This window comes from Alligator mississippiensis, chromosome 1 (assembly GCF_030867095.1).
Source record: "Alligator mississippiensis isolate rAllMis1 chromosome 1, rAllMis1, whole genome shotgun sequence".
NCBI lineage: Eukaryota > Metazoa > Chordata > Crocodylia > Alligatoridae > Alligator > Alligator mississippiensis.
This window is the reverse complement of record NC_081824.1, coordinates 114,402,083-114,417,463: the sequence shown is the minus strand read 5'-3', so window position 1 is coordinate 114,417,463 and position 15,381 is coordinate 114,402,083. Positions and strand designations below refer to the sequence as shown.

General features: G+C 43.5%; 1 protein-coding gene across 3 annotated transcripts in view; it reads right to left on the bottom strand.

Moving 5' to 3' along the window:
* Positions 1 to 222: 222 nt before the first annotated feature.
* ENPP3 (ectonucleotide pyrophosphatase/phosphodiesterase 3) overlaps positions 223 to 15,381 on the bottom strand; it is a 91,557-nt gene continuing 76,398 nt past the window's right edge. For 2 of the 3 annotated variants that reach the window (XM_059713092.1, XM_019479662.2), the window contains exons 21-25: positions 12,855 to 12,993; positions 11,728 to 11,805; positions 10,092 to 10,224; positions 6,509 to 6,665; positions 223 to 1,025 (exon numbers count right to left, since the gene is read on the bottom strand). In XM_059713092.1, the coding sequence (XP_059569075.1) occupies positions 858 to 1,025; positions 6,509 to 6,665; positions 10,092 to 10,224; positions 11,728 to 11,805; positions 12,855 to 12,993 (675 nt within the window). In that variant the 3' untranslated portion in view covers positions 223 to 857. The remainder of the gene's footprint in view (positions 1,026 to 6,508; positions 6,666 to 10,091; positions 10,225 to 11,727; positions 11,806 to 12,854; positions 12,994 to 15,381) is intronic. The other variant, XM_019479663.2, reaches the window with a different exon arrangement.

Here is a 15,381-nt window from a genome sequence, read left to right as displayed (position 1 = left end):
ATACCAATTTACACCTACCACTGAGTGTAGCACTGTGTGTCACTGCCATGTTGTGCTCCCATCCAGGGCTTAAACTATATGAAAATAACACAAAGATTACACTAGGTATTACCAAGTATTTGAAAGAAGTGAATACAGGTGTGTGTCAACCCAGACTACTTCTGGCTTCTGTTGGGTACTGCCTTCTATTGAAAAAAGTTAAAAGAGCCAGTTTATCAATGCTATGGAAAAAGACCATTTATTATAATTTTATGTCTTTAAAGTGCAGGTGTGAGGCATTTATTCATGTGATAAAAAAGAAGCTGATACCTTAAGCATATAAAATCATATTCAGATTGTTTGAGAGTCAATGTGAAATCACAGAAGAGGTAATGGGTGTTCAGCAGAGCAATTGTAGACAACCAGAACATTTCCTGACAAACACAACTGGGAAAAACACTGTCTACACAAAATGGGTTTCCTTTCAGTCTTCACCGCAGAGATATTTTTCCATAAGTTTTAAAATGCCAAGTTCTCCACTTAAGTATTTTTTTATTGTGAATCTACAAGATAGTTTATTTGCATTTTTTAGAGATCCATGGATATAAAATCTTCTCTACACTGAAAGCTTGGCTCAGAGGTCAGAATTCAAATTTGCCTTGAGTCCATTTGCCTTGAATCCATTTGGCATAATTTAAAGGTAAATAAATGACAGAAACATTTGAAATTGGAGAAAAAGCAAAATAAAGTGATGGCTTCTAGTGTCTTCTCTTCATTACCTGAAGAGCTCTAGTAATGTTTCCTGCATAATCCATTAGAAAAGAAAAGGCCAGTTTACTTAGATTTATTTTTCCAAATTACTGGCATATGGCATGTACTCAGTTAATTTCAGTCTCAAATGTTGGCAAAAATGTCTTTAACTGTAAGATCTCAGGGAGGGGCTGGCTACAGTAAAAGTCAAGCCCAGTTAGAAGCTCCACATCTCGGACACGTGCTGCATGAGCCTGAAGTCTTATTTCAACCCACTGGGTCTCTGGTTGATTATCCTGCCGGAAGCAAAAAAGAGTAAAGTTCAAACACTAGTTTGTGTCTCATCATAGTTGACTGGTAGGGGGTGCACGGGGGTGCGCGTGCCCCCCTGATGGGGCCAGTACCCCTCCCGACAGCTGACACCATCGCTGTTGGCAGGGCTGGTACCCCCTTACAGAGCCACTGCCGTCAGCAGCTTCTGCAGGTGGCCCTCCAGATTCAGGAGGCACCAGTCACTCATATCGCTCATGTCATCAGACAGCAGAAAAAACAGTATGGTTTAAAGGTTTAAAGGCCTTTACTTTGGAAACCTCTTTCCACCCTTTCTAGGCCTTCCTTGGTTCTTCACCCTCTCTACTAAAAAGATACTATTTTTTCCTGTTTTCCGGATTTCATATAATTATTTATTTTGCCTGAAAATAGGAAGTATAGTATGGAAGTATGTTAAGTCCCATGTATCCTGGAAGTAGGCTGTAACCCACAGAAGTGACAAAAAAGCAAAATACTGCTGATAAATGATATCCTGACCTTTCAGTGACCTTTTAACTCCAAAATACAGTGGAATCACATTTTTAATGCATTTACAATTCAGTACTGTTTTATTTATAGTATAAACTAATCACAACTAAAAAAATACCCTCAAATTCCCAAAGTATAAGAAATAATGGTCCAAAATGCTCAAATACTTGGACTATTAGGGTGTGTCCAGAGGAGTGCAAATGTTTGTGTCACTACCCAGGGAACACCCATGCTACATGCACTTTCGGCAGGTTTCCCTAGGTGGGGTGGGGGAAGTGGGGACTCAGGTAGCGGGGTGCTCAGGAAACTGCAGCCATGGCAGGAAGCCTGGCCAGCAGCTGAAGCATGGCTCTGGCCAGCCAGGCTCTGGTTTTGGGGTGAGTGCACTGCTGCCATATGCGCCACACCTCTTTTTTTGGCCTGGGGTTTTTTTTGATCCCAGGATATCTCAAGGTAAAAAAACAGACCCCTGCACTGCAAAGTAGCAGTATGAAGAATGCCTATATGTGCAGTGCAGGTCCGTGGCACCATATATCGCATGTCTGCGCTATGTACTGCACATCCACGTTCATCTGGACATGCCCTTATGGTACTATAAAAGCACTTTCACAAAGGACAACATCTTCTTGTGTCATTACTATCATCTACTGACTATCTAATGTAACAATATCAGAAAGTTCCCAGCTATCAATACCCAACCCATGTAAAAGTACATCATCTAAAATCAAAGACAAGTAAAGAGAAGAGAGTGATTTCACTTAGCTTCACTGCAGTGGCTATCCTACAGCACCTTGTTGTACTACTTAAATGATACCTAGGGTGCATCTATATGTGATGCTATGTCGTGCGTCCATGGGCACCTACATGTGACCAGCAGCCATGTTGCCATAATGATGCACTTACCCGAGATAGTGTGCCACTACGGTGATGTAGGGACTAAAAATAACTGTGCGCCGTGCATACTGTGCAGTACGGGCTGCTACTACACCATCTTTTAGTACTTCCAAAAGACAGGGCTAGAAAAAGTTAGAGTTGGAATTGTCCATTTCTCTATTTAGAGGGCCACAGAATAATGGAATCACTGTAGCCTTTTGAAAACTAAACTTCTCTAAGGACGTGTCTACATGTATCGCTATGGCTGCTGTCTTTTAGTATTTCCAAAGCAGCACCAGGACTTGGAGGGGTGGCCATAGCCCCCCAAGCCTCTCCTAGCATACTACTGCTACTTGCCCCGCGCAGTCTGCAGCAGCTCTGCCCACCCGGCTCCTGCCTACAGCACAGCCCCGCTCTCCAGGAAGAGGCTTACATTCCTGAGAAACCATCACAGGGGCTGCTACCCCATCAGGGTTGCTCCCCCTCGCTGCTCCACTGGCGGGGGCAGGGACATGGCCAGAGGCCAGCCAGCATGGTTCCCTTAGGTGAAGGGGGCAGGGAGGGGGTTTATTTCCTCCCTCCCTCTGGCATCTGGTGAAGGGGGCAGGGATGCGGCTTATTCTGCCATTCTCCCCGTGTAGAGAGTGATCAGCGGAGGTGGTAGTCAGGGCTAGCAAACCTTGGCTGCTGTCCCCTGGGAGCTGAGGGGGGAATAAACTCCCTCCCTGACCCCTTTGCCTCAAGAGACCATGCCGGCTGGCATCTAGCCATGCCCCTACCCCTGTTGCTGCAGCAGTGGGTTGGGGGAGTGTCAGGCAGACCGCAGCTCTGGTTCATAATGGTAGGGGAGGAGGGAATGAAGCCCCATCCCTGGCCAGTTCACTTGAGGCTACTGCCAGGGCTGACCACACCCCACACCCCCCACCACACCAGCAGCGATGAGGGGGGAAATGTCTGGTAGGGCCTGCTCTGTCCCAGCCAGGCAGATCCTGGCTGGGGTCCCAAGTGGCAAGGTGGAATAGGGGGGAATCCCCTCTCTGCCCGCTTTGCCTCCAGGGGCCATGCCAGCCAGCGCCTGGCTGCACCCCCACCCCTGCAGCAGCAAGGGGGCAGGACCCTGACAATGTCTGCTGCACCCAGGCCAGGCAGACCCCAGCTGGAGTCCATGCCATTGGGACAAGGCAGGGAGGGGGAAATTAAACCCCCCATTTGTTTGCTTCCTGCTGCTGCTGAAGCTGGCCACGCCCCCGCCACTGTAGCAGCAAGTGGAACAATGCCTGGCAGACGCTGCTGTAGCCCTGCCTGACAGACCCCAGCTGGGATCCATGCTGGTGGGGCAGGGGAGGTGGGGAGGGGAATAAACCTCTTCTCTGTCTTCTTTGCCTTAGGGGGCCCAGTGTCTGGCCATGCCCCGTCTGCGCTCCAGCTAGGGAGCAGAGGAGCAGGACCGGCCCTGCTCCACTGAAACAGAGAGCACAATCTAGGCCAGGGCTGCAGAACATGTCAGGATGCTGGGGGACTCTGGTTTAACTTAAATCAGGAAGGAGTCTGGGTCAGGTGTTCCATAAACTGGTTTGACCTCAATCAGTTAAGTCTGCTACTACATTCAACCAGGTTAATCTCAAACTGGTTTCGGCCTTTTTGAAACTGGCTTATGTGCACTGAACTTATGTTCTGTTACAGGTTTAAACCGTTTTTTGCTCACTTAAATCAGTTTATGTGTAACTTCTGTCCCTAGCCAAAGTGATCTAAAAACTTCCTGCAGGGATGATCCCCCCTGGGTTAATTGTCTAGGCAGCCACACCTGCCTTGAGTCTCTGACTGACGAGCTCTGCCTCAGCTAGTTAACTGGCTACCTTCCTGACTGGTTGCTAGCAGTGCTGCCTATCCATCTACAGTATTGCTAACCCCACTGTGTCAAAAATCATGAGACAAACTCTTAAAAATCAAGAGATTTGGAATGTAAATTATGAGATGCTATTTTTCAATTGTGTGTGGGAGGGGGTTATTTTTGAAGGTGTGGGTGCATGTTGAGTGTGCAGTCTGGGTAGGGGATATGCAGGGAATGCAGGGTACTGTGGGTCAGGAGTGAGGGGCAGCAGCAGAGCTGGGGATGGTGTGACTTGGGAGTGACACACAAATACACACACACAGAAACACACACATGCACATGTGCAGACGCACACACAGACACGGAGATGGGTCAGATCATGGGATGGAGCCACGGGTGACTCCTCCAGAGGCACAGGGTGAAGTACAGGTGCCTGCCACTCTGCGCCCCCCGAGGGACATATGGGGGCCACATGCCCCCCAGATTTGTGTGCAGGGCAGAGGTGTGCTGCCTGCTGTGGGCTAGGGCTTTGCACCCTGCTGCCTTTGCCCCAGAAGTCACACAATGCTGCCAAGCGGGCAAGGCACGCAGCATGACCAGCACTTGGCTTCCAAGGCAAAGGCAGCAGGGCACAGAGCCCTATCCTGCAGTGGGCAGCCCATCTTTTTCCTACACAAATTAGGGGGACACGTGCCCTCCATACTCTCCTGGGGGTTCGCGCAGTGGCAGGGAGCCATGCTCCCCCCACCGCTGGACGAGCCACCCACAGTTTTGTTCTACAACCCACCCTGACTCCGGGGCCCCATTCACCCCAGCCCCTGCCCCACTCCATCCCTCACCTTGGGGGCCTCGATCTGCACCCCTGCCCCTTCCCCTCCCCCTAGACTTACCAGCTGAGATTTCTCTACATGCACCAGAAGAAAAAATACCAAGATATGAAGGTTCAATCCCCAGACCATGAGTCAAATTAATTTGCTTGGAAAACATGGGTCTTGCAATTTTTTTTGTAAGAGTTGGCATTACTGCATCTAACCCCAGCTGTAGCAGCAGACTCCCAAGCTGGGTAGCAATTCTGATTTGGTGAGCCTGCTGGTTCCTAGCTTTAGTCTGGCCTCTGTTTTTTGACTTTGGTCTGTGGATTATCCTTCAGACTTAACATCTTGGCATCTGATTCCCGGACCCTGACCCTGACCTTGACCCTGGCGTGTACTTTTGGACTCTTCCTCTGGATTTCCCTCTGGACCTGGTAATTTGGCTTCTAAACTCTGATCCAGCCCTGGCCCCTGCCTTCCCTCAGTAGCCTAATCATTAGGCCAAGCCATCTATGCTCTGGTCCCAAATAGATCCTGTAGGAATCCTAGCTCATAAACACAAAAGGTAGCATTTTACTTACTTCTGATTGTCTGAGTGACAGTTTTTAATCATATAAGTGATACTTTTAGCCTTCACATACAGGTAGACTTGTGTTTTCTTGCATGCTACATGCCCCTGAATAAGACACACACCTTCATTTTGAGATGACAGAATGAAGAAAAAATGGTCTGGCTGCATAGAGCAGGAACAGAGCTTATCTTCAGCTCAGTCACCCTCCCTGCCCTGCTCAACCAAAAGTAGAAATTCTGGCCCCTGCTGAAGACTTGTCTCCATGGGTAAAGCTATGATTTTGATAAGAGCTAAAAACTGTTTCCTACTGAAACAGAAGGAGAGAGACCAGGAGCAGCTAGCAGACAGCAAAACTGCCAGCAGAAAGGTTAACTTGATTAATGGAACTTCAAGACCCCTAAAAGGAGAGATGATCATTAACATGTGGAGGAAAGAACAATCAGTCTTTAACCCAATTTATTCCCTTAGCTGGCTGAATAGAAATGCCACCACTGTTGCTGGGTAGTTGATTTAAGGGAAGGAACCAAAGGAGTGTGCTTCTATTCCAGCTAGAAAAAGCAGCTTCTTCACTTACGACATGCACCTCAATTTTGGGGAGCTGATTTTAGGGAAAAAGGAAAAAAAGCACTATGTTGAGCAGTCAAAGATACAGGTACAAGCCCCATCTACACAAGGGGGCCTGGAACCCAGTTCTCTGCTCACATAAGGAAGTGCCCTGCAGTCAGCTAAACCTGGAAGGGCCCTCTCCTCCATCTTCTGCTTAGGTACATGAATAGGTACTCATCTACACATGCAGAGTTATGTGACAGGGAAACAGAATCCCTACCTGTGCATAAATGTTGCCAACTTCTACTTAGAGACCAAAGAGAAATATAAGTCCATAAATGTACTCACAGCACAGCTTTCACTATTGTCAGGTCGATGAGGAATGATAAAAGACAAAACATCCAAGGAGCCTGGGCAGTTCAGTGGGGTAGTGGACTGGTTCTTGCAGCTAGTCAGCACCACAAAATAATGGGTTGGGATTGGGATTTCTGTGTTGTTGACATGCCTGTAAAATAACACTAAGTTAGTGATAGGCTTGATAACTAAGGGTATAAAAGACAAAAACCACTGGCATCAAAACAGTTTTATGGAGTGTCGATCATTGAAGAACTTGACCATCTTTTTTCACAGAAAAAAATCTCTCTGATAGATTTTTAAGTTGACTGGTCTTCTGTAGCAAACCCCAGGCTAGCAACGTAAATAGTTTTGAAAGCATGTTTAACTATGTGATCAGCCCATTGAAATCAAATCCACTACTCACTCACTTAAACTGCAGCACCTCCTTAAATATTTTGATGCATAAGAGTCTGGGTGCTTTTGCATGGGGGAATACTGAGCCCCATATTTGCATTTCATTCAGTTAACAACTGAGAAATCTGAAACGTCATTCGGGAAAAACAAAGAGATCATTAACTCTGTTTAACAGCAAAAACAAAAAGTGCCAAGTTAATGACAGCTGACAACCTGCTATAAAAATCAATTTAGAAGTCATAGATTAAAACTGTTCTACATCAGCTTTATAGCCATGCCTCTGTAGTGTGTACACAGGGACTAACCCTGTGAGGCACCAAGTGACTCCTGAATTGCTTCCAGTTACAGGTCAAGCAGTTTACGCTTATGATGACTAACGTGGCAGAAATAAAACATGTTTACCGAGAACTGTAGACAGCATTATGTGGTTGACATGGTATTAGAGCATTTTGCTTGGAAGGAATCTCCAGCCTGTCATCTCATCTACCCTCCTACATTGTGGCAGAACTGATTTCACCATTCTCCAAACCACCCTGGATGGATGTGGTATTAAGTCTGGCCTTAAACACAGCCTTTTCATTGATGGTGTTTCTACAGATGTCCCAGCACCTTGTGCTATTACCTAATCATTCTTACAGCCAAAAAGGGTTTTTTTTTCCTAATAGTCAATATAAATTAAATTTTGCTGTTGTGTATCTGTTTACCAATTAAAATTATGGATCCCTGTCTTTTATAATTCCCACTTGTGTGTAAGACTCCTCTCAGTGTTATGTCTAGACAACAATATACTTAATATGTCTAGACAACTATGCTACTTGATACTCCCTAGTATGCTACATGTCAGCTGCTTGAGACCATATGTTATGCTAGAACAGTATGAGAATTGAAAATGTTTTTAAACCTTTCAACATATTGATGAGTGTATATATATATTTAAATCTTATTTCTAAATCATTTAATACTCTGAAAATGTCTTACAAGTACAAGGACAAATTCTGACTGGCTGCTTGAGAATACATGCCAGTATTCTGGAGGGGGGAAAAACGGTTATGTACATGAAATAACAAGAAATTAGGTGGGAAGATGTGAATGGAAGACATGGTTTGTTTGGAGTAGCCATATCTGTGTGAATACATGGGCTATTATTATTATTTTTTATGACTGTTATTATGGCACCTACAGGACCCAGTCAGGAATCTGGGTCCAAATGAACATGCTGTTAGCAAACTCAGAACAAAAACATGGTCCCCTGCCTTACATAGCTTATAATACAAGGCTCCTCTACACATTACATATATTACACAATTAACTGGTTAACCAGGCAATACATTTTGACCAGCCACACAAGCAAAATAATTATCACACCATAAAAATGACTCTCCAGCTATAGAAGGAGCCACCCAGCTACAAAATCAGTGCTTGAAAATATAGCTGGTTTCTATCCAGCTTTAATTTTAATGTATAGTAGGGCCCTACGGTGGAGACAACAGGAAATACAGTGGATGACAGAACCTTAAGTGTACTCTGTAGAGAGGGACCTAACCAGCAAATCATATCTCAAATTGTGACCCAGCTACATATTCAACCAATTAATAACATGATAAAGCAAGCAATAAGCTACAAAGCTACTCCACAAAAATGTGGAATAATTTTATACCTTGTTCTGATCACACTATTAATTGAACTTGTGGCCAAGTGCTCCCCTGTGCCTCGGACACCCAGTCACGGGGTGCACCAGGCACAGGGGTGCACCACCCACTGCCAGCCCCACAGCTGACAAGGCTCCCAGTGTTGTCAGCTGAGGGGCTTGCAGCAGGGAGAGCACTGTCCCCTGTGAGCCTCCTTGGCTGTGGGGTTTACAGCAGGGAGAGCAGGAAGAATGCTGCTCCCACTGCAAGCCCCACACCTTAAGAAGCTCACAGCTATGACAACATTTCTCCGCTGTTCCTGTGCTGAGAGTCCTGAAGCTGACAGTGCTCATAGTAGGGGCAGCATTCCCAGCAATGCCCCTACTGTGAACCGTACTGAGCCCTGTCAACTTCAGGGCTTGCAACTACAGGAACTGGTGCAGATGGAGCTGGGATCATGATCCCAGGCTTCCCCTACACTGGTGATAAGGTATGATGGGATCTAATGCCATATATGGCATGGTAGGAGGTGTGATCATGTAGATGGCACATTAGATTCCACTGAGCCATTGGCAATGCGTACAGGGTGCACGCAGGTGTACATGCACCCCCTGAAATTGGCTGTGCACCCCCTGGAAGAGCCAGCCGCGAAACCGGAAGTGCACTTCCAGTTTTGCCACTGGCTCAGCCGTGAACTCCTAAGGGGGGACCCCCTGGTTGGTGATTGGCTGCTAGGGGACCCTCTTCTCCTCCCCCCCCCCCCCCCCCCCCCGCTGGCGACCTGGTGCCTCCCCAGACTCGGGAAGCACCAATTGCCCATGCACTGAACCTTTACCTGCACATGTAGAGGGGCCCTCTGTGACAATGAGTTAATTATAATAAGAGCACAGCTCCTGAATGTCTGGATATGCTTCAGTGGGCTCCTTCTACATTTCCAGGAGAGCCAAAACCGAAGTAGCCATCTAATTTTACATGTAGTTGCTATAGCTACAGTTAGCAATCCATCTGGTATGTGTGTGCAGTACATGTAGGTAACTTTTTACAATTATTTTCTTTTTACTGTAACTTTAACTTCCAAAGGATTCTCTCTGCCTTCAGAGGCAGCTGCTATTTTGTGAATGACAATGGATACAACATTACAGAGAAAGGAAATACTCTCACAAATACTTTATTGCTGGTCTTTCAGACTCAAAGGATATATGTTTGCCCTTTGGGTATGGGTGGGAGCATCTACATAAGATGCTACATTGCTGTGGCGATGAGCTACTCCACAATAGCCCATTGTTATGGCAACATAGCATCACCAGGAATGAACCATAACATTGACAGTATTGAGAGGGAGCAAAAAGTGATATGGTTAGAGCCGGTTACTGTGCAGTCATTTAGTACGTCCTTAAGCTTTTGAAGTACTATTGCTTAAGCAGGTAATAAATGACTGAGAGGTAAACTGCACGGTCTGCTGCTCATGTAGATGTGGCCGCTGTAGAAAATAACACATGAGTATGGAATAAGCCACAGTTGGACACTTACTTCAGCTGCTTTCATGTACTTACTCTGTAATTTCAGCAAGAGTATCAAAATGGCCATCATAATTGTAATCAAATACTGGTCCACTAACCACATTCAGTCCATTCCTCTCTGCAGCATACTTTAGGAGCAGCACATCATGCAAGTAGTTCCATATCTCTGCCATTAAAAGAACAGTTGCACATAATTAATACCAGTTTCAAGAGGTTTGACTTCTTTAACATATTGGCAAAGAATGCTTTTCTCTTGTCACCACGACTAGAGAAAAAGTATGTACCACCATTCTATTGATGCAATTTGGTTAAATTGTTAACTTTAGGATGTAGGGTAGTGAGAATATGTTTATAGTTATAGGGTGCATCTACACGTGCGCTTTACTATGGAGCATGTCCACAGTAAAGCATCACCATCTGCACATGCGCCAGTATTAGGGTGCTGTTAATTAACTCTGCAGTAAGATAATATTGTCAGGGACAGTACAATCTTATGGTACAGTGCTTAACTCTACTGAAACACACATTTAGACGGTGACAGGGGCTGGCTGGGGCACGAAGGTGCTAAACTGCAGGGGTTGCCTGCCACCTAGCTCCATACTTCAGTACCCTCGTGCCCTGGATATCCCCTTTGTCACCCAGTGCTGGCACCTGGAGCCTAGAGCTAACACCCCCAAGTCTTTTGACAGCCCAGGGCTGCTCTGCCCTCAGGAGCTGTTGACTCTAGCTGAAACAGCTCTGCAGTTGATCGCTGCACATTAAATTTCACGTGTAGATACACCCACAGAGTGGCTAAACATGCCCTTTTCTCTGTTTGCCTCTTGTAGATATAACTCTGATCTGCAGTAACAGGCCAGTAGTTTTCATACTTGTAACTGTGCTCAATTTCCTTAAGAAACTTATTTTTTAAAACTAATTTCCTTCTAAGATTCAGGTCACTGTGCTGGTCTGGGGTTTTTTTGTTCACACAGAACAAGGATATAAGTGAAGTCTGAATGAACCATGAAAAGTAGCCAAAACTGTTTTTTGTTCAAGCACAAGACCTAAACAAATACAGATATATAGATAGATCTATATCTATAGCTGAGGCTGAGTTATTGCTAATGTCTATGTAACAGAAAGCCAGGATGGATAGTTGTATGGACATAACAGAGTTTATTTCAGGTGTACAACAAGCACATCTACCGGAGGGGAATTATCCAACTAAGAGTCCATATTTTTTGGTTCCTGAGCCTCTGAGTGTCAGGCCCCTCTTCTCCCTACCACATGGAGTCAAGGTAAGAGTCATCTCTGCCAGCCTGCTAAAAATCAATACATTCCAGATAAATCCACAAAAATGGCTCTGCGGCCTGTCTTCTCTTTATACCATGTGAGCAGAACAAAGGGATAGGAGAGGACATTCAAATACTAATACATTGTCTTTAGCAAAAAGACTGTGGACTGTCTTAGGTGGACTGTCTACAAAAAAAAAATCAATTAAATGCGTGCATTTCATAATATTCCCTACCAATGTCTTTTAAACTTTTTAGTGCACTTAAGTAGATCTGGATATACTGAATACTGACATTACAGGAAAACAACAGTATTTTAAAAAAATATTTTACTTAGCTAAGGGAAAGAGCCACTTAACCAACAGAATGGACATGTTCATTAAAACCTTTGAACCTACTTTTGAATTGGGCATACATGGGGACAATATTGCTGGTAAGTAAAGCATCATATTGTTCAGAAGCGGTTGAATTGTAGTCTGAAAAAAAAAGTGAAACATGCATTAATGACTAATATACACAAAGAGGTTTCTCATATAAAGTTCCCATATCACGGAAGATGGATATATTTATATTATTGTGAATTTCCTTAATTAAAGCTTCACATTGGCATGGGAACTATAGCTATGTACATTTATAAACAATACACACAGCCATATATAAACTCTGATGATTGTGCAGTCTATAGTATAAAGTAGGGGACTGAATAGGACTGAGGATTTGTTATGTAAGCCTAGAAAGTATTAATCTGAGATAAATGACAATAAAGGATTTCCCATACATAAATTTCTTTAGGAAATGATCTATGGGGCATGCCAGAGAGGAATCATTACACCATTAGTAGCCCAGAGTGAAATCCACTCACCGGGATTTTGTTTACTGTCTCAAGCCTATTTAGCCTTAAGAAATTATCGTTGTTAAATATATAAACCAAATCAAGAAAAATGTATAATACAACAAATTGTTCTAGAAAACATATATTTCCATTCTTGGGAGAACTCTCCCAAAAAGAAGAGATTGTCTCAAATATACAAAATGCATGGTAGCTTTGTGACATGTAGAAAAAGACTATAGGCTGAGACTAACCAGCTTCTATTCACTTCTATTCTAACTCAGCTTTGCATATGGTCAAAAAATGAATACACCACCTTACCACAGGTTAGTCCCCCTCTCTGTACTATCTATCTGAAGCCCATCTAACATGAGAGTATTTAAAATTGAAATGTCATAGGCACAATTTATGTCATATACTTGACTTTACTCCACCTCTTTCCCTTATTCTGGTCAGTTTTCATCACATGCTGCTGTCCCATTTTGACATAAACCTAAAAGTTCTGAACTGAAAATATTTGGGTACAAGTAGTAGTTGTACTTCTTTTAGTCAATGCACAACCACTGGAAACCTTTTCCTGAACAACATGCTTATTCCAAACAGGTTGTTTTGGTGTTGTGTATATGTTTAAACACAAACCCACATCCAGCTGATTAAGATTTTCTAAGCTCTAGCTATAAAAAGAATGATACTAACTGGGAGGATAAAGGAAACCGTGGGTGATATTCAGGTCAGGCTGGTAGCTGGAGCAATTTTGGCTCTGAGCAGCAGGGATTCTAACATCAGCCCGCAGACGGTTGGGGCCAGTGGGAGGAAGAGAAGAAATGTCTCCCTGCTAAAAGGAAAAAAAAAGGGAAAAAAAGGGAAAAAAAGCATTACACCCACACTTGTGGTTAACCCAATACCCTATATGGGCTCTGACTTCCTAGAATGGCTTTCATTGAATCGTTTCCCATTTTTTAAATGAATCAAGTCAATGTAAGTAATGGAAACTCATGTTTTCTATAGAGAGCTTTAACTTGGTCCTTTTCCTCTGTGTTCAGATACTCTGAGAGCCCCTTTGTGACCATTCTCAAGACATCGATCTTTGGTTGCTTGAGAGCAAGTAATGGGGTAAGCCCCAAAAGAAGCCACACCAGTATATTTCCAGGCTTGAAGCGTAAGTGCAGGAGCAGGTGGGCAGGACATACTCAGAGCAGGATACTGCAATGTAGACATGTCCAAAGTTAAAGAAAAACCTAAACACCGTATAAAATTGTAGTAGTTAAGGACCATATTGTACATTACTCTAAAAAGATGAAATTTTACTTGTTCATTGCCCTGAAAAGGAAGTTATTTTTGGAAGGATACATTTTATTTAATTTCCTACTGTGAGGCAGAATATGCTTAGAAGAGGATGAAAATTAAGCAATGCTAACAATAATACTTTAAGGGCTAGATTCTCAACTGGTATAAATTGGCATAATTCCATAAATTTCAATGGAGATATGTTAATTTACAGCAGTTTACAATCTGGTTCACAACATTTCTTATCAATTAGTTGACTCTAACATCCATATTTATAACTGGTAGGGCTGCACAAACAGCATCATCAGCATGCTGTTTTCTATGCTCTGCTGTAGCTTTCCTATCATAAGTGATAGCGTCATTTCTTCATTTGTGTTGTTTCCTTTTTATTAAGACATTACTGTACTTGATGTAAGAAAATATAATCATTCATCCATCACAGTTAATCAGATCTCTTCTTTTATGTTTAATATATCAAGAGGGTTTGGGGTTTGCTTTATTTTGTAAGTCTTCTGAACTTTATAAACCATGATTAGATTAGATTAGATTAGATTAGATAGATAGATAGATAGATAGATAGATAGATAGATAGATAGATAGATAGATAGATAGATAGATAGATAGATGTAGTATAATGTCCCTTTTGATTTGTTAAAGTGAATTGAAGGGAGTCAGGGTTGTGTTTTTGCTCCATTTTTTCTGTCTTTATTGAGATTTATGAAAGTGTCTGTAGATGCCTATCCTGTGATCCAAGGGCTTTAAGTTAAAATATAATATTGCCTCTCCCAGATAAACGGCTATCCCCAGCCCTCTGTTAAGTTCCATTAGTTTGAACTGCTGGTTCCATATGTCCCACTGGTCCCGTGTATGGTAGTGGTAGTCAGCTATGGTAAATGGAGCTCAACAAGAATGAAAGGTCACTTGATCTAAATGCAAGCCCAGGGACACAGTGAGGGTAATAATTTAAATCTGAGCCCTTACAGCTCTCCACCTGCACCTTCCCCAAAATGTAGCAGGAAAAATAGGGGTATTTCAGTACATATACAATGTTAGGAAATCTGATAGAATCGACAGAGAAAGTGTGTTCCAAAGTTGACGACATCAGTGAAGAACCCCCACCACAGGACTCTCCAGACAACAAGTTCCAGCATGACAGCTTCTGCTAACCAGTATAATACGTCATGGGGACAGAAGGGAACTCTCAAGAAACCAGCTCCAAGCCATTCAAGCCTATATAGATGAACATCTACACATTCCAGTTCCATGTGGAAACTTACTGGAAGCAAGGCAGATTCTGGAACGAGGGCAGAATGTAGGGCAAAGTGGCACCTTGGAAACTAACTGGTTCAAAGAAGTATGCGCTTTTGTAGGCAACAGCCTATTTTGTCTTACATCTGCCATCTGATGATCTAAGCTGTTGTCTAGGCCACTCTGAATCAGTTAATCCCTAAAGTGCCACCTTGCCCTTCCACCTGCCTGACATCAGACTAACCTAGCTAACCACCTCTCCATTCATGGAATAAAGATATAATCTTTAAAACAGCTTAAGAAGAAGGCTGAGGCATCCAGCAGTACCTTGGTTCTGAATGGTCTCTTAGTGTAACTATACATAGAGCTTATAACAGGAATCTAAACAGGTGACAAAAACCATAAATGTGACAAGAACCCTTTATGAAGGAACATTGCTTTTTTTTCATGAAGCACAGATGAAAAAGTGCTCCTTAGTTACTGCTTCTACCTTAGCACCCAGGAACAGACCAGGATTTACTGTATTTTCTTGACTACCACATGCATGCATATTGTTTTTGGGAAGGCAGAATGAAGAAAGAAATCTTTTGTACAGAGTTATGGTTACATATAGCAGGGGAATAACCTAATCTTCAGGTCCCTCTCCTGCTTAACCACAAGCTGAAACCCTAGCTGCTATTGAAGACTG